The 26,426-nt window shown below is 44.0% G+C and overlaps 1 protein-coding gene across 1 annotated transcript in view; it reads left to right on the top strand.

Annotated features, from left to right (window-relative positions):
* The window catches only part of PLCH1 (phospholipase C eta 1), a 72,233-nt gene that overhangs the window by 4,242 nt on the left and 41,565 nt on the right, over positions 1 to 26,426 (top strand). The window contains exons 2-3 of the mRNA XM_075716350.1: positions 22,604 to 22,750; positions 23,823 to 24,066. Of these exons, the coding sequence (XP_075572465.1) occupies positions 22,604 to 22,750; positions 23,823 to 24,066 (391 nt within the window). The remainder of the gene's footprint in view (positions 1 to 22,603; positions 22,751 to 23,822; positions 24,067 to 26,426) is intronic.

Below are 26,426 nucleotides of genomic sequence, written 5' to 3'. Positions count from 1 at the left end.
CTCTGTGTTTATTTGGGGTAGATTAAACGTTTTGTGTAAAAACAAACAAAAACCCCAAAACATAAAAAAAAAAAACCCACAAAAAAACCTCAAACCAACCAACCAACCAAAAAAAAAAAAGCAAAAAACCAACACAAAAAAACCCCAACCAAAGGGGAAAAAAACTTAAGAGCAGAAACACCCAAATGACACTGCAGGTATAACCTGTTGGAGCGCACAGTGCCTCTGTGTGAGTGTCACAGAACCTCACTTGGAAGAGAAACAGTGAATGCTTCTGCTCCAGTGTGGGAGACCATCAGCTGCAAGTGAGGAGGTGGTGGAGGACAAAACATCGGAGATATGGCAACAGGAGGACAGCACCGTGCTTGTGTGATGTATTAGTTGAAGGCAGATGCAATTTTGAGTGTCATGGAGTAATGCGGAGGTGTTAGTGCTGCAAGGCCCAGCCTAGAGCAGTTCTGGTAAGCAGTACTCAAGCAAGGGGAGCTCGGAAGCAGGCAGAGAAAAGGACTACGGAAGTGGAGACGAGATGAGTCTGGCTTGTTTAGCTTGGAAAATCAAAGATTGAGAGGGGATGTGACTAGAAATGCGTTGCGAAGGGGAAGCTCAGGGACGAAAAGGCTTATTTGAACTGATGGGGAAAGTTGGCACAAGAGCAAACTGAGAATTGTCCACGAGTGTGTAGACACAGGAAAAACTAACGTACTTTGAGGTGGAGATTGGTAACTTTCGGAAAAACTGTTAAAGCATCCTATCTGTGCTCTTGCTCTGAAGTTGTAATGTAATTAGTACCGAGCAATATATTGAGCAATGTGAACGTAAGGCTGGAAGACTATTGAAGAGGTCCCAATTCAATTCCCGTGTACAGTGAACAGCAAATGCAAACAGCATTGTTTCTGTTCCATTCTGGAAAACGCTGCCGTGCGCAGATCAGGCTTCTCTCTACCACATTATAATGATGCTTTGAGACACTTCCGTGTTGTTAGGCAAGAAAAAGTATTGGTACACAACTGTGTGCCTTTCCACAGGGCTTTCATGGGTCGTCTTTGAGTAATGACTGAACATTCATACGTGTAATGCTGAAGTACTATATGCATCAAAATTGCCTAAGGATTTCTCATAATTTTATACTTTCATTAGGAAAAGCTGCTAATAACAGCATTTGCAGGATATTAAAATTCTTATCTGTTTATGTCTGAAATTTTTGGTTACAGAAGTGGAGGCTGCTGCTGTGTCTTGTGGTCTAGGGAGTCTTATCTGCCTAGAAGCAAAAATGTCAGTCGTCTTCAGTAACAGCGAGATACAGCACAGTGTGTGCACACAGAGAATAACAAACTGAAGACAGATCTGGGTTTAAGCTATTTTAGCAGTTTCTGTAGAATACAGTAGATAAGCAATTATAATGTTCGGAATAGCCTTGAGGACTTGATGAACCCACTTTCTTTTCCTTCCTGTTGCAAATGGTGCCAAAATACAAAGTACATCGTGCCTCTAGGCTTGGAAAAAGATTTTATTTTATTTTGTTTTTTTAAAATTTTCTCAGGGTTTTCAAGCATGCTTTGTTTGCTGGCTATAACAATGTAGGAATGGCTGTGTTGTCAGACCAAACATCCATCTACTTTGCTAGCAGATGTTTGGGGCTAAAAGTATAGAGGAGAAAAAAACCCCAGTGTGTATGTAATAACCCTTCCTGTGGCACACGCTCCCAGTGCCTGCCGGTCAGCAACGTAAGTACTTCCCCAGCTGGAAGCTGCATCTAGATAATTGCATTTATTAACTTTACATCTGATAAGGTTTTTTTTTCCCTGAAGTTTTTTGGAATTCACTCGCGCTTGTGACCATCTGTGGAAATTAACTCCAAAATTTATGTTGGTTGGTGTAAACCTTCTGCTTGAAGGGAAACAGTGATTTCATGCAACCTTGCTGCATTCAGACTGTAATGGATGGAGCAGGTTTGGTTACTCGGTAACTTCACCTCTGAAAGACCATTGACTGGATGTACTAAACCAAGGGCCAAGCCTGTAAGGTGGATAGGTACTTAAGTCATGTTGGGCATTTTGACAGCTTTGAATGTCTGCCTTCTGATGTCTTACCGAGGAAATGGATGGAGAACATTGTGGTGATAACACTTTCTTCTGCCCCTGGGAAAGGGAAAGTGGCAAGAATGGGGACTTGGTTCTAGGCTTCAATATTGAGGTCCTGAGCCACTGCAGCGCAGCTTTGGTGCGGCGCTGCCGTGGATATTGGTGCTTCCACTTACTTCAAATGGCACTTCGAGGTAGGCCACTCAAATATTTGTCTTGTGCTGGCACTAAGCGGCCAGTATTTTTCAGTAATTATTTTGCCATCTGACAATGTGCAGTGAGCTGTCTGTCCCAGCCACCAGCGAACGCGTAGGGGAAATTGCTGACTGCTGATCTGGATTCCTCTGTGTGCTCTTAGCCTCTTGTTTCAGGAATATCCAGCTCATCCTTCCAACGGTTCTTCCAAATTGCCTACTTACAGACATCCCAAGTTGAGGAGGGGGGAGAGACTTAGTCCAAGGCAATTGCTTATTTGGAGAGATCATCTCAAAGATTTCCCAAAGGTAATGGATGCAATTGTGCACCACCTTTATTAAATGAGCACCTACTGCTGTTACATAACCAGTTTGGGGCAGCTTCGTAAGAGATTGCTTAAGGCAGGTGTTACTGCAGTGTTTTTCCACCCATTTCAGTCTGAGAAGCTCAGCTTTTGTGCAGGTTCTTGTAGGATTTTTTTTGCTTCGGTGATCTTGAACTTTTGTGCCCAATGAATGTGAGCATAAAATGCATTATGTTTTACTTTTTATACAGTAAAATGGTCTATTTTGGTTATTAGAGCACAAGAGTTTTGGGGGAACAATATTCAATCTTTGCCGAATTGCACGTATACGTTCGGCTTGATGTTTGCTGATGGGCAATGCTTTATAATTAGCTCTGCTGAAGCCTCATGCAAGCCCTGCGCTTGAGGCTACAGTGCTAAAGATGCCAGACGTAGACTGCAGAATTCAGGCTTATATCTAAATAGTCAGCTTCAATTTAAGTTTCATAATGATGCTTGGGAAAGCAGGACAAGATAATAATGCAGTAATTTATATTTTGGATTATATTCTGATTTATGTAGCAAAATATCCACAAGTCATTCCTTGAGACAACCAGGCGTAACTGAAAATGTATATGCAAGAAGGGCATTAAAGAATTTATTTATTAAAGTTAACATAGATTGAAAAAGTGCCTACAAAGCCTGAAAAAACTGCCTCTCGGTGCTTCGTTGAACATGTAGCTACCTTAAAGAACACTGTGTCTATCACTGGATGGATCCTTTGGTGAAAGGAGGAGTTTCATGTGTGGGATCTGTCTTGAGCCGGTGTATCAGGCGGTTGAGTTCTAACGCCAAGTGTTTTTCCCCTTCCATCTTTGTATATTTGTCAGCTTGCAAAAGAACTGTGTCTTCATTAACAACAAATTAGTAGAGTTGATAAAAACTTTAATCTGATAAAAATGACAAGTTTTTCGTGTAGCTAATATAAAATTTTATTCATTGCTAGCTGACTTTTCACGAGAAGGTTTCATGACAGCTTAGGTCTAAGATTAAATTTGGCTGATGAATATGCAGATGTTGTTATCTTCTCATTTCATTATCTATTTACTGTAAGAGGTAGAAGTTCCCTAATCGGCTTTTCTTGCTCTTTAGCGGAATTAGTATTTGTACCAGTTTCCAGCTATTTTGACAGTGAAAAAGGAAAAACCGATGAGCTGGAAAACTAATATTCTTCTAATGCTGTAATTTCAAAACTATTAGTTAAATCATATTCTCCTTTATTGGAAAATAAATATTGTTGCAGTAGAACTTGCACTGTTGTGTCTCTGTCCAGTAATCTCAGTATTGCGAGGCATGGGTTTTAGTGTTCAAAAATTGGGCATCCATTTTTAGCAATTTGGCAAAGGCTGACGCTTTTGGTAATAAATTCTCTTTAATTGTGAATGAGGATGCGGCAGCTGCCCGGTGCCACGGGCAGGTTCGGGTGCTGCCAGACTGTGAGGAGGGAAGGCAGATCCCGTGTGTCGGGGCGCGGGCAGGGCTGCACCGCAGCCGGCTCTCCGGCAGATCCCTGGAGCGCGGACCCCAGCCCTGCCAGGTGCGGGGCTGCCGGCTCTCGAAGGCGGCCTCTGCATGGGTGCAGCCCTGCGAGGCCTCTCCGCATCCCATCCAACCTACAGCAGCAAGCACGAGGCAGGAGTTTTACACTGGAATTACTGGTTCAGGTTGACATGGCTGTTGTGGTTCAGCCCCAGGCAGCAGCTCAGCCCCACGCAGCCATCGCTCGCTGCCCCTGCCCCTATGGGATGGGGGAGAGAATCGGAGGAGTGAGAGTGAGAAACACTCCTGGGCTGAGATAAGAACAGTTTCATAATTGAAATAAGGTAAAATGATGATAATAATAATATAATAATGATAATAATAATAATGATATACAAAGCAGGTGATGTACAATGCAATTGCTCACCACCCGCCGACCGATGCCCAGCCAGTTCCTGAGCAGCGATCGCTGCTCCCCGGCCAACCCCCCCAGTTTCCATACTGCCCATGACGCCGTATGGTATGGAATGGCCCTTGGGGCAGTTGGGATCAACTGTCCTGGCTGTGCCCCCTCCCAGCTTCTTGTGCCCCTGGCAGAGCAGGGGAAGCTGCAAAGTCCTTGCCTGGCATAAGCAGTGCTGAGCAACACCTAAACCATCAGCGTGTGATCAGCATTCTTCTCATCCTAAATCCAAACCACAGCACTGTGCCTGCTGCTAGGGAGAAAATTAACTCTATCCCAGCCCAAACCAGGACAATGGCATAGATGTACCTTCCGTGCTTTTCGAGGGAGTTTTTAGCTGGTTTTCATAGAATCACAGAATGGTTTAGGTTGGAAAAGCCCTTTAAGATCATCCAGTCCAACCATTAACCTACACTACCAAGTCCACACTAAACCAATCAAGGGTAGACCAGACTAAACCATGTCCCAGAGTGCCACCTCTGCCCGTTTTGTAGCCCACCAGGCTTTGAGCTGCCTGGGGAAGAGAGGCCTGAGCGTAGCGATTCCCACAGCTGTCTGTCTGTCCTGTTGGTCATCCATTTTGCTGTAGGAATATCTGCTGGCTCTCCCGTGAGCTATTCCCTCACGCGGATGAGCTGGCAGTGCCTCGGTGGCAGGTTTAATGTACCTTTTCTTCCAGGGAGCTGAAAATATTGGTGTTGGTTTGGCAACTATACCTCAGGACAAGCCAGCGCTGTTTTGTCCCTCCGGCATTGCTTTTGGCGCAAAACAGGCCACGTATTCCTCATCTCAACCAGAAGCTGTGAGCTGAACTATGGTGTATTTTAAATGAAAACATATCTGTAACTGTGTGCATAGAAGAATTACAGTTTACAGATATTACAAGAAAGCTTTAAATCCCCTTTTGTAATGAAATGACAGGGCTAGTGCTTTGACACTGTCTGTTTTGTACCTGGAGGTACTTGCTGTCTTATCTCAAAATAATTCCAGTGGTTTAATGACAGAACTTTTTTTGAACAGCAAATTAAGACTGGAAAATAATATTAGCCTGGGGGAGATGGGTTTTGAGTGAATGAATATCTTTTTAATAAACTAGTGCTTTTGTAGCTGAGATGAGGCTTGGAGGATGGTTCACGTGTTTCTTGAAACCAGCTTAAAAAGCTGAAAAAACCCAGACTCTTAAGCGTGCAAGGCATTGGCAAAGGTCTCCCAAGGAAGGGCTTATGGGGCAGAAGTAGGAAAAATGGGCATACAAGTGAGTCTGTTACCTTTCCTGCCAAACCTTATCTTGGGGTTGTGCAATACCTATGAAACAGTAGTGGCTGTTGAAAATATGTGCTGTTGTCTTATGGTGATCATTGACGTTAATCAAATACAGGTAACAGGGTAACAATTTTATATTTGGAAAGCTTGCTTGTCACCCTCAGCTCCGAGACTTTGATAAACTTCGCGTGCTGCGGCTCTGCAGAGCACTCGCAGCAGGAGCGTTGTGTTGCCCCTGAGAACAGGGGTGTACGTGAAAGCGAAGCAAACTGGAATGGCGTGAGGGTCACTCGGCCACCGCTTAAGTAAGAGGTAGGTGCAGTGTCAGAGGGTATAAAGTGAAGTGGTTGCCTTCTGACTTTTCCCTTTGCAGACAGCCACACTCTAATGTAGTATGTCTTCAAGGACACACCAGTTCCGGATGTGACTCTGACTGACAGGGCTAGGGATTGGAAAAACCTGGGTCAGGGAAGAGTTGTCATGGTGATTCTTTTTTTTTTTTTTTTGAAGTTGAATAAACCTACAAGTACTTTCATACCAGTTGGCATGTCTCCTGAGTTACATAGAAGTCTTCATTTGTTTGCTGTAATGTTCTTGCTAACCCGTATAGCATGCTCTAATTTCTAAAGCCATATATCATTTAAGCACTTCTGTTTTTAAAGTTAACTTTATTTTGAAGACAAAATAATAAGGAATGTATTAATGATCCGGCAAGGTTTCTTATGGAGCAGCTTTGGTGTTAAAGATGCTTGTGTATAGCTCTTCTCATAATTAATAGAATGATAGGAGTGTGGAGTAATTTGCACTTAACACATTAGCAAGTGCAATCTGATGTATCAATAGTTAAACTATAGAGTGGTGACAGTTCATTCTTTGTTGGTGAACTGCAACTATAACACATCCATTCATTTGAACGTAAATGTATTGATAACTGTCTAGAGGCTTCAGATGGTGACTTCACCCATTAATCTTGTGAACTGAGGTGTGAACCAGTGGCGGGGTAACGACGTAGCTGCTCCGTTCCCCTTCTTGTCACCGAGGACGAGTGACACTTCTCTCTGCAGAACATGACATCTGCCATGTCCTGCCATCCTCAGCTGGAAGCGTGATTAGAAGCACAAACTTTGAGGGCAGCCAAGAACGATCCTACGGTGGGTTTGGGGGGTTGTTCCGTTTCATAGGTTGCTAGATATAGTCCCCATATATCTTGCAGCGTGCTGCAATCTATCGTGACATGTGGTGACTGTGGGAAGTCTTACTACTTGTGCCAGCAACAGCTAGGGAATAATGATTTCTCAGTAAGTAAAACATGTCAACTCCACTTGTATCTTGTCTCCCATCTCACTCAAGTTCTACAGACGTGTAGCACTATGGGGTTTTTTTTGTTGGGTTTTATTCCCCCCCCGCCCCTCCCCCAGTCACACTATCGTGTAACGTTTTCCTAGCGTGCACTAGACAAATTCTGTCCTCTTTTATTGCTGTCACAATCTTTGAGAATACAGCTGGGGACTCCTTTGGTGCGCTGATGTAAATGTCACTGTGTAAAAGCCAGCTGAATAGTGAAACAATTAGAAAATGCAATAAATCAAAGATGCAAAGCATTATATATGGAGCCTACTTTATTCTTGCCATGCTTTCCAGCGCTCTGTCCCCTTGGGCTCCGTCATGAGTAAGTGCAATTTATGCAAGTCTGAATGTTTCTGCCCATTGTTCCACGCTGGCTATAAACCTACTGATTTCAGTAGCATTGAGTTGGCTTAAACAAGCACAGTGTTTAGCCAGTAGCATGGTAATTTTTCATAGCTTCTGGGAGTGTTAGTGCTTAGCATCTCGCAGGAGACTAAGACTACTTGTTCTAACGAAATCAAATGCTCAGTGATGCACAGACTAAACCATTTGCATGCTTTGTGCTCTGACTGGCCTGATTCTGCAGAACGGCTGTTGCGCTTCAAGTTAGTGACAGAGACAGGAGGAGGGGGCACAAAACCTGGGGAAAAGGAGTGCGGTCCACAGAGGTTCCCTCCTTCCGCCTCGCAGAATCCCGTGGCTGCAGACGCTGGGAGTTACTTCGGAGTGAGGGTGGTTTTTCTCTTCTGCATTCAGCCTGCGTCACACTCCCGTTCTTTAACTGAAGTATGGTAATCCGTTCCTGACCGGCCTCCCTGGGTGCCAGCGGGATTTCCTCGCGCTTGCCTATAGAGCTTTTCTTCCCGGGCGTTACGCACGCTTAATGCCTGGAGCATCTTAATCGCTGTGCTATGCACGCATGTCTCATACCAAAAGTAGTCGCTGCTCCTGCATTCCCACAGCAGCAGCACAGAGCAGATGCTTCCAGCTTCCCTCTCAGGCTGTGCTTTTCGGTTTTGAAGAAAGTTGCCTGCTATTGCCTCTGGATTTGTGCTTTCCTGTCTTTGTGTTATGGATCATGAAGATTTTGTCGTTCCTCGTGAAGAGCAGTGCTGGCCATGTTCTCCTGTACTTCTAAGGATTGTTTTCCAAATGTTTTAGCTCTGGAGACACGAAGATTAAATTGAGGCTTTCCTGCAGTGAGACTTTCCATTCTACTCTCCAATAATGCATGAGTTACAAATTTAATGGCAGACCTTGAAGTATATAAAAATTTAAGTCCAGAAAAAGGTAAGGATGTTTGAGTTTGGAATTACTGTAGGAAGAGCTCATAACATTTCTGGAAGTGCTTATAGAAAAATCAGGTAACTTTATCCTTATGATTGGTAAGTTACGTACAATATTTATGTGGACGTTATTAGTATGAAAAATATGTGTGTGTATATATATTCCTGAATATTTAAGAGGAAAACTTGGTATTTTTGTATTGACTTGAAAGTACATTTCTCCATGAAGGCATATGGATTGTATGTGGGATACTGCTCCTATGATATGGACAAACTGCATTTGTGTGTTACCTTAAATTATTACAAATGTATTTGCCTTTAAAAAAAAAATATTTTTGACCTTTTCATCTATTGGTCATTTTGCTGTGGCATAGCTCTCTGTGGAAAGAGTTTCTGTTTTTTTTTTTCTAGTAGCACTTATAAACAGTATAACACGTATGCAAATGATGTGTAAAATTCTAATCAAACAGCATTGGATGAAAAAGATGTGTCTTTTCAAGAATTGTAGGAGGATGACACAAAAAAGGAAGACATCTTGAATAACTTTCTTCAGTAACTTTTAGTTTATAATGTCTGATTTTGTTTGATTTAAGTCAGTGCTGGATGGAAAGTGGTAATTAGTTTAAGCCTCTAAATGGATATGGAGTAAATGCTGTAGAGAGAAGGAGAAATCATGGTAGATAAAGTTTATTTTTGTATTTTGTTCATCATTAGTAATGTTGGGTTATGTGTTTGTAAAGAAAAACTTACAAAATACATGTAGCAAAGAGCTGGCTTGTTGAAATTGGGTAGTTCAGAAGACATTTTCTATCAAGATTATTCTATCTATAATTTAAAAATGAACAAACTAATCTAAAGTAAAGCCACCAAAAGTCATGGATCGTACTTTGAAATATCATTTTGCCCACTATAAAGCATGTTAAAAAATTTAAGGGCAGTGTTGGGGGTTGATATCTACTGATTTCTCCCCACCCCACCCCCCTTCTGCCCCCCTTTGTATTTAGCATGGATAATTTTATTTGATAAATATTTTTTAGCTAGGGAAAGTTACTGGAAATAGACACTGGTATTGTGTAAGAAATTAAGACTATTTTAAGAAAAAGTCAGTTATTTGTATATCCTCTCGGGGAAGGGCCTCCTATGTTGGAGTTGGTATGCTACAATTCTGAATGCTGTTATTTTTATTTTGGAGGTTTTGGTTACACAAAACTCTACATTAAGCTTTGATGCCTATGGTTAGGTAAAGGAGACCAGGTGTTACTCCATCTGCTTTCTGAGACGCAGGAGGTAATGGATATGTCCCCATTTAATAATTTACAAGAGCTAGCTTATTTGAAGGGGGTTTTTGGAACAGTTTAGAAGAAAAGCATCAGGCTTAATTTTTGAAGCTCGTGTAAATGTATGTGTAGATAAACACATTCATACTGAAGTACTCAGCTGACGGTGAAATTCTGTTTGAGGTAATTTTGCAGTCCCTTTTCCTTAGCCAGTTATAATAGCAACTGCCAAATTTCTGTTAATCTTTTTCAGTTAGTAGCACTACCGTTTCCCTGTCTGGTGGAGGCGGTTAAAGGATGCAGAAGCAACAAGTGCAACGCAGCGTCCCTTGCGTTCAGGTTTGGCTGCTTCGGTGGCGTTGCAGCAGCGTGTGGGGTCCCGGCTGGGCTCCCGGGGTGCCCCCCGCACGCAGGAGGGCTGACGCTGCACAAGCGCAGACGTGGGATGTCGTGTTTTGTAGGCACGAATATATTCACGTGCTTGGATGGTGGCAGCAGGCTGAGTGCCTGATCTCCCCCTTATTCAGGCTGGTGATTGCTTAGGCCTGCCAGCGCTCATAGCGATAACAGCAGGATAGAATCATAGAATCGTTTAGGTTGGAAAAGACCTTTAGGATCATCCAGTCCAACCATTAACCTACACTACCAAGTCCACACTAAACCAATCAAGGGTAAACTAGACTAAACCATGTCCCCAAGTGCCACCTCTGCCCGTTTTTTGAACACTTCCAGGGATGGGGACTCCCCCACCTCTCTGGGCAGCCTGTTCCAATGTTTGACCACCCTTTCCATAAAGAAATTTTTCCTAATTTCCAACCTAAACCTCCCCTGGCGCAGCTTAAGCCCATTTCCTCTTGTCCTATCACTTGTTCCTTGGGAGAAGAGCCCGACCCCCCCCTCCCTGCCCCCTCCTGCCAGGAGCTGCAGAGCGATCAGGTCTCCCCTCAGCCTCCTCTTCTCCAGGCTGAACACCCCCAGCTCCCTCAGCCGCTCCCCACCAGCCCTGTGCTCCAGACCCTTCACCAGCCTTGTTGCCCTTGTTGCGAGGATCACACCCCTCGCACAATTTTTGCACATAAGAGCGCGCGTATGATAGCGCCTTGATTAAAGGATAACTGAGCAGGCGGGTACCGTGCATGCCGTCGCAGGCCGACTGACTTGGCTCCACAATGGGCGCTTGCGGGAAGCAGCAGCTCGGCTTCTGCCAGCAGTTTGGCCGTAAATTTGTACGTGACTGCAAACCGCTGTGCGTGGGAAACACGCTTGTGCCCAAAGAGGTATTGGCAGTGGGACGTTGGCGGGCACGGCTCGGGAGGAGCGGTACAGGCTTCCCTTGGCTGGGGGTCCGGGTCTTAGGCTGACGGGTCGCGGTACTCTGTAGTTATCTTCAGCAGGACACTAGGGTTGCAGTTGGTACGGCTGAGCAGAGAAACAGCAGTGAAATACCTTGCGTTTCATTCACAGGAACTATCACAGCAGCCTTTTTTAAGGTCGTTATTAGTGCTTCTTCGGGACTCTTGCGTCTTGACATCTATCCAAGCACCTGTAAAACAAGTATTAAGTATAGACTCTAGAATAGTGAGTGATATATAAAGGAATTAGCTCAGAACAGCATACTGTTCTGAGTGGATATTGAAGGCATCAACCTCCTCCTGTGAAGAGCTTGGTCTTCCACAGGTCTAAATCCAGTAACAGCTTAAATCTGTCACAGCGTTATATGCACGCACAATAAATTAGTGTATGCACATAGCAGCTTTGAAAGGTTTAAAGGCTCTGGGTTGTTTGGTCTGTTCTCAGGATGTTACCCTGCGTGAAGTGGAACGCCTGAAAGGAGCGTCGCTGCGGCGCACCGCTGTGGAGCGCCGGGTCCCTTCCGCGGCACCGGTGAGGTTTTGGGGGCTGCTGGAGCTGGATGCGGAATGCTGATGGCTCCATGAGAGGTGTCTAATCTGCTTCTGCAGAGCCAAGGGTGCAGTAGACCAACTAGTAACTAGGTTATATGCTTGTTAACTGCTTTGTGGGGTTTTTTTAATGCTTATGAATTAAATATACTCTTCTTTCAATAAATCTACAAAATGCTGTCATCGTATGAAACTGAAAAGATTCTTAGAGTTTGCTGAAGAACAGTGCCTACTATGTGGCGTAAACTTAAAACCGTTAAAGTAACTCTTTCACTGCTTTGATGAAGACTGAAATGGCCAAATGCTATATTGGGATCGACGTTAATGCTGTCAGTGTGGTGGCATGCAGTAGCTTGGTGAAACCAGGGGTTGGTGAAAGGAGCTCGCCGCAAGAAAAGCTCACAGCTTTTCCCAGCACTGAGCTTACCTGCAAGAGGAAATGTGTGTGCTTATTTTTCCCCTTTACCATACATTTTGAAGTAGTCACTTAAGCAGCTCATGTCTTAGAGGACAGCCTGTTAGTATGCAGGCAGCATGTTGTGCTGGTGTGTGTGCTGCTTGCATGATTGAAATTAAAGTTATGGGAAACCATAAGCTGGCTTTGTTTTATACAAGTGACAGGAAACCCAGTGGTAGGCGAGGAAGTTTGTGCCTGCTCTACATCAGGTTCTTGGCATCCTCAGCAGTGTAACAGGTAACTGATTTGGAGACATTTTCACATGTTACCAACAGAAACATTGATCAGCATGAAACTCAGATGCATGAAACATCATTATTTTCAGCAATAAAATTACTTTGGTGTTCGAGACTGTCAATTCATTGTTTGCCCACAGATGACTCACTGTTGGTGACTTGCACCGAGGTGATTTGAGAATGGAATAGATGAACATGTTTCTTTAGCAAAATGACTGTTTCTGAGGAGTGTGAATAAATTAGTTCATATTGTCACTTGCACTGTAGTCTTCATTCATTACTTTTAAAGGTTAATTAACTCCACCTTCAATTCTACTCTGCTTTTTCCCCTCCTACTCTCTAATTGAGCCCCAGATGTGGATTTATTTGGCAGCCTGAAGGGGCAGCAATGCTCCCTCCAGCCCAGCCCCTGTCACAGCCCGGCACGCCGAGCGCGCTCCAGGTCCTGGATCCCTCTTTCACCTGCTTCATCCTGCAGCTACAGCTGCTCTTGTGGCTGTGATTTATTCTCCTGACCAGGCTGTGATGCTGTACAGGTGCCAAGATTGCCATGACATATTGCTGTTTGCTGGTAAATTTGCAGACATCAGAACTCACTGCGCTGAAGCCGGGACAGTTTATCCTCTGCACATCTCCTGTGTGGAAGCTTTATGAAGGGGTTTTCTATTTTTGTTTTGTTGGAGAAGTTAAGGCAGGGATAAGATAGAAAGGAATGACATATTTTTGGGGTGGGGAGGTGAGGGGATCGGACCCAGCTCAGTACGTTGCTGTGGGAATTGTATTTCATTGAAGTCGGATCAAGGAACAGGGATGACACTTAATGCTGTACAACAGAGGCAGGCTTAGAACAAGACACACTTGGTTCTCGGGCGTATGATCCTTCTTTATGGAGTTACTGATTTTTAGAGGACAGACACGGGATTCTGGAAGAGAAAGAGTTTGCGGCTTATTGCTTTCCACTGTGACCTCTGCATCCGGAGGCGTAGCTCCCGGGGTGCCTTTCAGGCTCTTCTTCATCGGCTGCCGTGAGGCCTCGGAGGAGGTGCTCCTGTCTTCACGCTGCTCAGGAGCATGCACAGGTGACTCGGCTCAGCTCCTTCGAGCCAGCTATTGCCGTCCTTTCTGGTACCTGAGCAAAAGCTTGCCTAGCAAACGGGAGACCCTAGGGTTTCCTTTGGAGACACGGCCGCAGTCCCACAGAACGAAGTCTAGCGTTCCTCGCAAATGGCTACGGCGGCCGGAGGATGCTGCCCAAGAAGCCAAATGCCTCTCTGCCCTTTGCTTGTCCTGAAACCTGCTACTGAGGCTGTCGCAGCAGGACGTACGTACAGACCTGTCCACTCAAATTCCGTGTTGGCAGGTGTAGTGGGAACTACCCTCCTCCGTTTCTTCCTACCTGCTGCTGCTTCCGCTTGCTCTGTGGCGTGGTAATCAATTGCTGTGCCCTCCCTGCTGAGGCATCCTCACACAGTAATGAGGATTAGGATGTGCAAACTTGTTAACTGTGTTTGCTTAATAAATCTGTGTTTCTTGTTCCCTCTAATGATAGGACTGTGTTTTGGCAGTTGGCCACGCCTGTGGTGAAATGATTGTGCTTTTCAGTGTTGATAAAGAACTAATTTCGTAGTCTTACAGTCCTCAGTCATGCTGGGTTGCAGTGGCACCAGAGCACTCAAAATGAGCCGTTTTGATGCAATCTATTTCCGAAGGAAGAGGAGGAATCTCAGGGATATTTATTGTATTTCAGGAACCAGTAGCAATAACGCTCCCCTGTAAGCCGTCGCCCAGCGGGTCTCCTGGCCCTGTGTCGGCAGCGGTGGCCCATCGCAGGTGGTGCTTTGTGGATGGGACTAGAGCTGGGGTCCCGAAGCCTTGTGACCGCTCAGGCCCTCGGGATGCTCCAGCAGCGTAAGTGCCCAGCAGGCCTGCAGAGAAGCTGCACCTGCCGAGTGATCTGTTCATCAGCTGCTTTCCAGAGTGCTGCTTGAATGAAACCTGGGCTCATTTCTTGAAGACAATAATTAGAAGCCTGCTGAGCTAGCAGAAGGAAGGTATCCATGAGCAGAGGTGGAAAACATGCATTATTCACTGTATTTGGGGGCTGCCCTCTCGGATTTCGGTTGCTGTACTGAAGTGTAGATCTCGGAAAGGGGATCACAGGCCCTGTAAATAAGGCAGTGTCCTAGCAAGTCACTTTCTGAATTGCACAGTACTCTGTAGAAGATAGTCTCACTGTGGGAACAAGATTTATCAATAAGGATGATTAAAACTCTTTGGGGATTATATTGTAGTGCCAGGTCTTGATGCTTCTGTTTCCTTTCTGATCTCTAAGTGCAAAAGAGGAGGGGGCCTGTCTGGGAAAGGACTCTGGGTGCTCACTCCCATGGCAAGAATAACTAATTATCGCCCAGGATCAGCTGTGGAGAAGGCATACAGCAAAAACTTTTCACTTGTAGTATGAAAATAAAATGAGTTAAATTGATGATCCTAGAAGCATTAAGGCAGCAACCTCAATATGGCTGGGTGAAACGGCAGTTACTATGAAATATGTATTACTCATGAACATAACTTCTGGGAGTTACCGCTCCCAAGTTTTTTCTTTTTCTTTCTCTCTTCTTCCCCCTTCCCCCTCTTAAGGAAAAAAGACAAGACCAGCCTGTTCCCAGACCTACAAAGAGTTAAAACTATGCTGATAGACTACCCCCCCCCCCCCCTTATGGGTAGTATATGTTTTTGTTCTTAAGCTTCACCCCTTTTTTTGTTTGCGCATTATTTAGTGAATTTACAAGCATGAGTTGTTTTTCAGATTTAATGATTTTCACTGATTGTAGGCCATTCACAATTGTTTTGAGCAGTTCACAGTTTGTGTTTTGCTGGTCACTCTACTTGTTTTGATTCTCTACCTTCTTGAGGGCTGAAATTGAAACACCTGCACTGTTTTCAGCTGGGCCTTGCAAGAACTAGCACCCGTCTCTGGTGTCCCTGCTGCTGTGTGTGACGACTTCGAGGATTTCTTGAGATTTGCAGAAGTGTGAGAGAGAGTCCCATCTCATGTCGGTGAACTGCACAGAGATTACGATTAAATCTACTGTAAGAAGCTTAACGTAAAATTCCGTGAGGGCTTGGAAGAGTTGCTGTAAAGCAAATTAAAAACTGGCATAAAATATGAGCTGCGTCTATTTAAATTGGTGGGTTCCCCCAGACCTGCCTCTGCGGTCTCTGCTCTCCTGAGCTTTTTGGCTGTTACGTAAAAAAAGAGCAATCAACAATTCGATGACATTAGTGGTAAGCCGTGTGCTGTGCTGGATAGTAGCGGGCTTGCTGGGGAATGGGGGTAGGGAGTAAATGGCTTTTAGCGGCATTAACGTAAAGGCAAACTTACAGCATACTCATGATGCATAAACGGCTGGCAGGCAGGGTGGAAGGAAGAGTTCAGACAACTGAGGATGTCTTGTATGATCGCATCTAGTGTATCTTCACTACTTGGATCATGATAGTTGGATTGCGTGCTGTTGTCCACTTCAGGGGTGTGTGTGCTTTTTCTTTGCACCCTTCCTCAATGCCTGCTTCTGGGAATGTGCATCCACGTCAGTACAGAAATGGACTCCAAGCTGGATCCAGACAGACAGTTCCAGTGGTGGGAGCACGCTGGGACTCCTCTGTCGCCCACCAACCAGCTACTTCTTGTATACCAGCCTCGCTCAGAGTTCGCTCTCTGGAATGCTGGGGTTTTTAAATCTGAAAACTTGAGAGAATTACTACAGTGGCATTTGGGGGTTTAAATAAAGTAACATAAACCATGCTTTCAGTAGTGAAGAGCATTACCCTAAGGTGAGGTGTAGGATGCTGTTGTGGCTCGTGGGATACCGCAGCGCAGTGAATCGCAGGTGTCTGCAGGAGTCCTGGCGACGCACGTGGGTGGGAGCAGCGCGTGGTGGTGGTGGTGGTACTGGGGGGTCTTTTGTTTTCTTCCTCTGAAGAGAGAAGCGCACAATATACCTGCGAAGTATATAGTAAAACCAAAAATACTGAATGCGGGGGAGAAGAGCTGGTGTTGCAACTGAAAAAGTCACTTCTGCGCTTTGTGGGTTTGTCTTATCTCCTCAAGCTTAATGTTGGCTTAATGCAGCTTGCTGCATGTAATTTAGAAACACAGTTTATATCCTCTTTGATAATTATGCTTCTCATTGTTTGGTAATGCTCTTTATACTGTATTTAATCATTTTGGTTTTTCAGATGGCTGTAACATTAAGTCCATAAAAGCAAGACATGAGACTAAACCTTTTTTATTCTTTCAGTTGCACTTTGAAATATTAATTTCTTAACATATAGTAATGTAATGGGGAAAAATGAGAACAAACTGTTTTTGTAGAAAGCAGTAAACATTTTTGGGTGTGTTTTGGTTTTTTTTTTTTTTTTAAAAAGACAATGTCTCAACTTGAGTGGTGCAGTCTTTACACTCAATTATAGGACACTCCTCCTAAAGCTATTAAACATATTCACACCCATGTATTTTTTAAGGGCCTACTGTAACTTACTAAGGGTTTGCCATGAACGCTTGAGCTGTTTGCATGGAGCAGTTGCACACGCTGCCCTTTGCCAAAATCGGTTTTACTGGCTGTCCCTAAATTGAATGAATAACTCATTATTTAAAGACCTATGTACGTTGTCTCATGGCTTTCTTGTGCTGTCTCAGGGAAGCTGAAGGAGATTTGGGTGAGATGCTGCTCAGGGTGAGCCGGGTGCCACTGTGGCAGCAGGCTGCCAGGAGTAAACTTAGGATAAACGTGGAAGTTATTTAGTTGAAACTTTGCATGTGCTTGCAACTAACTGCACAGCATGCACAGAGTGAAACCTATGGGGCCTTGAGCTTTTGTTGTTGTTGCTCAAATAGTTAACATTGTCTCTTTGCAAGTAACGGTTCTTTGAAGGCAACGGTGGAAAAAAGAATGTTTTTTTTAAAGTGAAATCCCACTGAAACTGGCTAAAAAAAGTGAAATAAACCCCTGTTCACCCAAAACCTGTATTCCATCAAGGTTTTGCTGTAGGCTCGTGACAATACGGAGTTTTGCCGCTAATGGTTAGGTAATAGTATTATCTTGAATAACTAAAACCCAAAATATAGCAGCAAAAAATCTCAAACTGGTCCTGCCGTTGCTTACTTCTAGGGTTACGTGACTGAAATGAAGGGTTGGGGAAGCAAATCAGGGCTGAGGGCACAGCAAGACCAAGCGTTCAGGAGCCGGGGTAACCCCGAAAACCTTGGTGCAGTGTTGGCTGTCAGGTGCGGGCGATGGGGCAGCCGGCGCACGCCGAGCATCCCCGCCGGTGTCCTTTGGGTGCCGGTGCGGCTCCTGCGCGGCGCCTGCCTCTTGGTTCCGGTTGTGAAGTGACCAGCATATTTATTTAATCCTGGATGAACACCTTCTGTGGGGATGGGACGTTTGTTTCACTGCTGTGATGTGCCCTGTGTATCAAAGCGCACTCCTATTTTGCTGAAAGTGCTGCCAGGGATAACGTTTTTCATTCCCTAAATATTTTCCTTCTAGTATCAACTGAAGGGTCTGGCATGCATTAAAGGATTTGTAGTAAAGCGCAACAGCAGGCAGATGTGCATGTCGTGACTATCGCTGCTGAGAATTAAACCAAATGAATTGCAAACTGTCGAAAAAACAGGACTCGTACAGGGAGCGGCTGTTAAACCCGTGAACAGAGCTGTAGCTTTTTGCGAGAGGGTCTCGCAGGGCGCGGCGCTACGCTATTCCCTCGTTATTAAGTACCTGATCACTCGTGGGGATGGATTAGAGCGGAGCTGGATGGAAGGTAGCGTTGGCTGATCTGGGGCGGATTAGGCTCGTACGGCCGCGTGTGGCTGGCAGTCAGAGTTCCAGCTTAGCGTTCTCCGGCAGCAGCCTGATTTATTCAGCAGCGAGGAGCAGTGTCGTCAGGTAGAATAAATAGCGTCTGCCTAACGTGCAAGATTTCAAGTAACACCTGGACTTCCCCGGGGCCCGGATGGCTTTCCTCCTGGCTTCAGAGGTCTGCCACGTGCTGGGGAGCGTGGCCACTTCAGAAAAAGTGCAGCTGGCACAGATGGGTTTGTATCTGGTTTGCCGTTCGATGGAGAGGCAGCTCCTTTGGAAAAGGAGATGTGTGTATTACTAAGAATGATTATCGTCACTTGAACTAAAGATTAAAAGATGCTCTTTGAGTTCAGGTCTGTTTTGCTTTAAATGGTTATTTTGGGAGGAAAAAATAGACTGGTATTTCAATAGTAAAACCTGTTAAACTACAGGATGTCTATTAGGATGTCCATGAGGAGGAGTTTAGACTGTCAAGAATGAGTTTGCATAACTCTGGAAACAGAAGTGACTTTGTAGTTTTAAGATTTTTTTTTTTTTTTCATTTGAAAGTAAAGCTTTAAGTATACAATGCATAAGCATACTATTCTATTGGAATTTCCAGATTACCTTTCTTTGTTCTTGTAACATATAAACGATATTGCATTCTAGTTTAACTTAATTCATTTTCAGACTTTGGGCAAAAAATGCACAGCTAGCCCTTGTGCTAGGAAAAATACCATATAATGGAAACCATATCTTGCTTTCTCAAATTTTAATATACGTCTGCATCGAGGAGCTGCTTCATTTACTCAGTATTTGTCATTTATCTAGAGGATTAAATTTTTCTGGAACCAGTTTTCCTATTCCCTAGTGAAAGCATTCTTGAATTGCTCTTCTGGAGCTTTATTCTGAACTGCCGCTGTTCAATAACTTCACCTTATTCAGATGTTAATGCGCGGTGTCTCTCTTGTGAATGTTTGGCCAGAGACTGAAATTAGCATGTTAGGAATAGATTTGAAAAAGACTTTGTTTCTTTGTGTGCTTATATTTTATAAATAGCTTAAAGGAGAGGATGGTGTATTTTGTAAGTGGTTTGCAGAGTTGAAATCCACTAGGCCTATGAATGGTGTGGCATTTCTATTACCGTAGTCCATTCTTTAAAGCGGATTCTTTCTGTTATTAACACCTACGCAGCAGGGGTGATGCAATGAGCTCTTAGACATTTACTATTCTTCTTTAAATGTTTGCATTCTGGTGGTATTCTCTTGGAACTGGAAAAGTGCAAGCAGAAAAGATGGTGCTTACTTGGGCACTAGACTTATTGCAGATGGCGTTTGGGAAATGGAGAATATTGAGATACTTGGCAGGAACTGGATTTCTTCCACTCGTCTCTATCTGTGAAAAACATGTTTTAAAATCTAGCCCGTATAACCTTGGTTCTGAAGTCTATCTGAAAACGTGTATGTGAAATGCATCTGTAACAGTTACGAATATGATGTAGAAATGTTTAGGCAATTGAAACTGAAGAAGAAACTGGATTACCTTTTGTGATATTTTTCCCCCCATGGTTTTGTTGGCTGTAATTATCTGAGTGTGGCCCATTTTCTGCTCTTCTTGCATTAAGGAGATGTAGTCCTCTTTCTGCTACCTTTTGCTAGCAGTCCTTAACAACATCTTCTTGAAACTAGGGTGGTTTTTTTTTTTCTGTGACAACTGAGCTGATGATAATAGAAAGACTTATGTGAGAATTAGTTATTTTTGTAAGACTTTTATTAATAACTGATAGGCTTAGGTGCATAGAAGCAGATTTTCTGCATTGAATAGCTTGTTGCTAAACCTTTTCCTGAGCAAAGCCCTGTTGCAATCAATCACTCTAGTAAAATAAAAACACGCGTGCAGTTTGTATGCCAGGCTAACGTAGCAGTTCAGATTTGCATATCCACGCACACTGACACAACCTTTTCTTACGGAGAGCCTTATTTCTGTGCTGGAGGACAATTCTTGTTTGTTAGTTAGGAATCCAAGGCTAACTTGATCTAAACTCAGTTCCAAAGTGAAAGCCTCAGTCTGCCAAGAGAAGGTGCGTGTGTATGTATGTATATATATATGTAATAAGTTTTGGAGACTTATTTTTGCTTCAGTTAATCCTTATTCTTTAAGGTTCTGAGTTTTCCATCCCTCCTGGTGTAAAGGCTTGTCTTCCTGGTACTTTGTGCATCTTCAGATAGATGCAAGTTAAAACTGGCACAGTCAATGGGTGGATACTGTATAACACCTGCTTCTGGCTTGATTTATGTTGCTTTTCTGGCTCATCTTAAAGCACTTCCAAACCCACCCATTCATTTGGTATGTGTGATGATTCAAAGAAGGCCGCGTATTTATGGACATAATAAAGGACAAATTTATTGCACTCGTGCACAACTGCGATGCTTTCCGAAGAGTTTGGTTCTGTTGAGTCTTCTCATTCCTCCAAGACGACAACTCAGCAAAAACACCGCTTCTGATGCAGTTATCTGATGTGGTGTTCGGCTTGCCAACAAAAAGGGCTTTGTGCAAGGGAGCCAGGAGAAGTTGGTCGAGCGACAACGGCTGTTTGCCCCACGTTTGACTAATATTTAGGATGCTGCTCTGACTGCGTCTGACCCAGAGGCACTTTGGAAAGAGCGGCAGCTCGATGGCCTCGCGGTTGTGTGGGTCTCTCTGGAAGATGTGTTCTGGCTGCGCTCCTGCCGTGGAGACGAGCTGAGCAGGGCCACCACACCGTGCTGGGGCATATGGGGGCACTGTGGGGTGCCAGCTGGTGCCCAGGCCGCTGACGCTTGCGCTGCTCGTGCCGCTTGCGCTGCTCGTGCCGCTTGCTTGTGGGAGCTAAGGAGGTGTTGGGAGCTGAGAAAAGAAATTGTCGGGGCTCAGCCCCAGGCAGCAGCTCAGCACCACGCAGCCATTGCTCACTCCCCCTACCCCGATGGGATGGGGGAGAGAATCGGAGGAGTGAGAGTGAGAAACACTCCTGGGCTGAGATAAGAACAGTTTAATAATTGAAATAAAGTAAAATAGTAATGCTAATAGTAACAGTATAATAACGATAATAGTAATAATAATATCCAAAGCAAGTGATGCCCAATGCAGTTGCTCACCACTCGCCGACCGATGCTCAGCCAGTTCCCAGCAGCGATCGCTGCTCCCCGGCCAACCCCCCCAGTTTCTATACTGCCCATGACGCCGTATGGTATGGAATGGCCCTTGGGGCAGTTGGGATCAACTCTCCTGGCTGTGCCCCCTCCCAGCTTCTTGTGCCCCTGGCAGAGCAGGGGAAGCTGCAAAGTCCTTGCCTGGCATAAGCAGTGCTGAGCAACAACTAAAAACATCAGCGTGTTATCAACATTCTTCTCCTACTAAATCCAAACCACAGCACTGTGCCCACTGCTAGGGAGAAAATTAACTCTATCCCAGCTGAAACCAGGACAGAAATCCTAGCTCTGGCCTAGAGGAGTGGGAGGGTGTATTAGTCTTTGTTGTGAGACCAAGAGGAGTACTGAAGAGAGAAGTGGTGAAGAGAAGGCGGCTGATAAGAAGAAATAAAGGCAGACCCAGATAGTATTTGGGAGCCGGCCAGAGTGTAAACAAATCACCTGGGAGGTGAATTTGGAGTGATATCAAGTGAGGAGGGACTGTGAATGGATAAAAACAGGAGAAGGTAATTTAAGAGCATGGATATATACTGAGATCAAGAGGAAATGTTATCTTGATCCTAGTGTTTGGAAAACTGTAGGAGGGAAGATGTGAGATAAAATGGAAGAGATGGGTAAGTTTTAGTCAAAACATAGAGAAACAAAGCCTTATCGTCCCGGATGGGATGGGTGGATAAAAGGAAGTCATCACAGTATGTGACTGAAATTTGGTAGCAGGATGGAGAGGGTGTAAACGTGTGTAATAGGGAGGAAGGATTGTGTATTTGTAATTTTGTTAACAGCTCTAACAGGGTCAAAAGCATAAGATACAAGCTAAAGGATTACTGAGCTCAAAGGAATGTGGAGTTTGAATGATAGTCTCACCATTCAAAACTTGCAGAGTGCTGCTTTAAATGATGGTGCTGTGTATAATAATAATATAAACATATTTAAAGGAAGTAAGCATGGAACAACTATAAAACTTTTCCTTCAATATATGGTAAAGTTTTCTTTGCCTCCTTTGTCATGAAGGTGTTTTGACAGATGGTTTTATTTATTTATTTATTTTCCTATGTGGAGAAATTAGTTGTGAACAAGAAGAAATAGCATGTCTCTTACACAGCAATGACTAGTTTCTGTCATTAAAGGTGCAAGTAAAAAAAATTTATATGCTTGGAAGGTGTTGGAAAGCCAATAGGTCATTTTATTAGTGGAATTAGATGGCCATTTAGTTGAACTTATTCTGTTCTGCTTTGCAGTTGAAAGATGCATGAGTGTTATGCAGTCTGGGACTCAGATGGTTAAGCTGAAGAGCGGAACCAAAGGCCTTGTTCGTCTCTTCTACCTGGATGAGCACAGGACCTGCATCCGATGGAGACCATCCAGAAAAAGCGAAAAGGCAAAAAGTAAACTTTTAATATTTCTTTTAATTTCTTGGGCAGTTCAGTATTAGAATGTGAATTACAGAGGGAAAAATGAACAATATTTTTTGGATCAATTAAATAAATGCTTTTTGATGCTTATTTTAACTTATTAATTATTTGATGCTTAAATGAAGGTTTTCAAGGGTGAGTTTAACCACCTACTAAAAGTTTGGGGTTATGAAAGGAAGGGGAGTGTAGTTCAGTCAGATATAAATCTGTGGAAAATGTTGACGTGAGTTATGAGCAAACTGGAGTGACTTGATAACAAACTGTGCTGAACCCTTTTCAATGTATACATCACAAAACCTAGAAAAGTTTAGACTGAGGTTTCTTAATCTTAACTGTGATAATTTTCTTTAGGCGTTATTACATCTTGAAGTTATTGTGTAGAGTTATTTCTCATTGAAACGCTTCCTGCTGCACTGTTTTAAATTGGAAATTCAAGTTAGTGGTTTATTGAATAAAATAAGGACTAGAAATTCACAGAACTGTCACGGAGATTAAAAACAAGCAGTTGGGAGGGCTACAGATAGTGACAGCTGATGTTTTGGGGCCAGCGTGCAGTGGCGAAGAGCTGCTGTGTTGAACAGCAGAGCTGTTTGGAGCCATGGCACCGGGAGCCGTGTTACCCTAGCACAGCGATGGGTATCCCTGCCTTCCTGCCGTAGAAGGCGCGGCTGTGGTGGGTGCAGCCCCTTTGGAGCTACGCGGTGTTTCACTGGTTGGTGGAAGACACTTGGCATCCGTCTCCTCGTGCTCCCCTTTGAGTAGCCTACAGTCCTCAGATGTAGCAGGGAGCACCCAAAGAGCTGTGCTGTAACCTGCCTGTACCTGCACTGGCCTGCCTTCGAGACAGCTCTGCTGTGGACACGGCGTGGCCAGAGCAAGGATAAGCCTTGAAATCAAAAAACCCTTTTGGATGTGAAGAGCTAATATTAAAAAAAAAAAAAAGTTTAGTGACTTTTAGCCTGAATAATTCAGAATTGCTCAAAAGCAGAAAGAAATTGGGTGGATATCCAAGCACATCAATTTTTGTTTTCCCTTTTTGCCACAGTTGTCATCGATTCCATTTACAAAGTCACCGAAGGCCGGCAGTCTGAAATCTTCCACCGCCATGCAGAGGGGAACTTTGACCCAAGCTGTTGCTTTACCATTTACCACGGCAACCACATGGAGTCACTGGATCTGATTACATCGAACCCAGAGGAAGCTCGCACCTGGATCACAGGACTGAAATATTTGATGGCTGGAATAAGTGATGAGGACTCGCTTGCTAAGCGACAGAGAACGCACGATCAGTATCCTTTTATGAGCCTGAGCTCCAGCTTCTGATTCAGTATTTCTGGCTTGTTTTTTAGTGACTTCAGCATAAGGTGTCCTTTCATCTCCCGTTAAGTGACCAAAAACCTTGCTGTTGATTGCAATGGAAACTTGAGTTACGGGTTTGACATGGACACTTATCTGTGCAATAAAACATCAGCTGTGCCTTAGGGACTGGATTAAACTCTATTGAAGTCAGGGGATAGTCTTGCATTTTGTTAGTGAAATTCTTATTGAAGGGTCAAAACAGTCATTTCTAGTTATCTCAACAAATACGAACCCCAGCATGACTTCAGGATTTCTGTCATCTTCTGTTTGCCCAGCTGTGCTTTCATTTTTCTGCTGCAACTTGCAAGGTCCATTAGAAGACACTGTTTGCAAGATATTACTAATTGAAAACTTGAATTTGTTAGCCTCTGCACAAGTGAAACCCTGACATTTTTGGGAGTCTTTCAGTAAACTGACTAGCAACTCCTGGCCATCTCCGTTTCTCTTGGTGTCTGTTAGGTATCTGTGTGTACTTCTCAGCCTCCATTGATCGTTAGGAGCGCAAATCTTTCAAGCTCCTTAAATGTTTGTTGTAGCCTAGTAACCAAAATGAACTTCTTGTAAAGATCACGTCCATTGAATGTTTTCTTGATGTGCTTTCTTTCACAACAGCGCTGACTAGTATGTTAAGTACAAAGAACACTCTTTCCTAAACCAAAAAAAACCCCCAACAAATCCATCTTGATTAAAATTGTAACCCGTCTCTTTTGCCACGCAGAAATCTACAGTGGTCACTTGTAAATACTCCTTCTGGAGAATATGCACACTACAGGTATTTTTCATTTATATTTTCAGTGCTTAATTCTGTTACAAGATAGGCACAGATCCATTTGGGCAATATATTGCATGCTCTGTTGCACACATACTCAGCTTGCTATATTTATCCGTGACTTTTCAGAGCTGCTGTATGTTCTGTTCTGGTGAAACATCACTTCAAGTCTTGTTTGTGTTATCAAATGTGGCAGCTGGGAGACAAAATGACCCCGTACCAGTTCCAGCTAGTGTAACAACTTAGTAAAAGCTGCAAAGGGATGTATGTGCAAAGAGGGGGTAAAAGGTACTGGTTAAAAAGTGGAGAAGTCCAAGCAGAGTGAAGGGAGAAGTGGAAGAAGATATCAGAGCAAGCCCAGCAATATTTGAAAGCTTCGAGTATGTTCTCAGAGGAGAAGCTAGTAGCAGATTTGAGAGCACAATGGGGCTGGTATTGTGGACCTAGCTGTAAGTAATTGTCAAAACCAGTACTGGTTTGAAGCATTTGAATGAAACTGTAGCAAGGGCAGGGGGATAAAACTGGTTCAGTGTCACCTCAAACCCATGTAAACCTGCAGAACAGCCCAAAAAAGGTTATGTTAGAGGTGAGCTGTATGCTGTGTGAAGAATCACCTCTTGTTTTCTGAATCGGGTAGCTGCTAGCTTTATTTGATGCCATTCTGCCCTTCTGAGGGGAGAAACAGCAAATGTATGAGTGCTATCCATTTTCTCTGTGCAACTTATGATTCTGTGGAGTTGTTGCTGCCCTGTGGAAGGTGTGGGACAAGGTGAGGGCAGAGATATTGGGGAGAAAATGGTGGACAGAGAAGTTGTCCAGAGATGGAAGAGTTACAAATATACGGATGAAAGAACTGTGTGACAGTCTTGGAGGAGAGAGCATGGAAAAACAAGAGTGGTTAATTTTTAATGAGGTTCTTATGGAAACCTCAGGCTGATAATAATGTACTTGGGCTGATTTCACAGAGTCTCCTTTATTCCATCCTTTTGCAGTAGATTAATGTCATCCCTGATGCAGATGCTATTGAGCCCTATTCCCTTGAGTTGAGTCACGAAACCAGTAGCCCGCAGATACAGCTTCATGGAGGTCAATGGTCTTAGTTGCACCAGGTAGGAAGTACAATAGCAAATTGTACCAGAAGGCATGCAGTAGTAAAAGTGCTTTGGTTTGGCATCAGTGTGGGGAGAACCATGTAGATAGTGCTGGATCTTTGCCAGCAATGACTATTTCATGGTGTACCCCGATAACTCTAATGCAGGTTGTGGGAAGTCTTAATTCCAGTGTTTTGCTCAGAGATGCTGACTTGAACAAGACACGTTTCTGAAGGCTGCATTCAATAATGCTCAGTTCTTCTCTCTGGCAGATGTTAAGGTCCTCTGCTAAGGACAATTATCCCCCTGCCCGGAAGAGCTGGGGCAGGGTCTTGTTCTCCTGATTTGAGTCTTGTCCCTTACCTGTCTAACTGCTCTGCCTCCTTCCTCTGCGAGGAAATCACCCTCTTGTACCTTTCCTTGACACGTT

Source organism: Pelecanus crispus, chromosome 9 (assembly GCF_030463565.1).
Source record: "Pelecanus crispus isolate bPelCri1 chromosome 9, bPelCri1.pri, whole genome shotgun sequence".
NCBI classification, from domain to species: domain Eukaryota; kingdom Metazoa; phylum Chordata; class Aves; order Pelecaniformes; family Pelecanidae; genus Pelecanus; species Pelecanus crispus.
The sequence above is the reverse complement of the archived record's forward strand: the minus strand, read 5'-3'. Positions and strand labels throughout refer to the sequence as shown.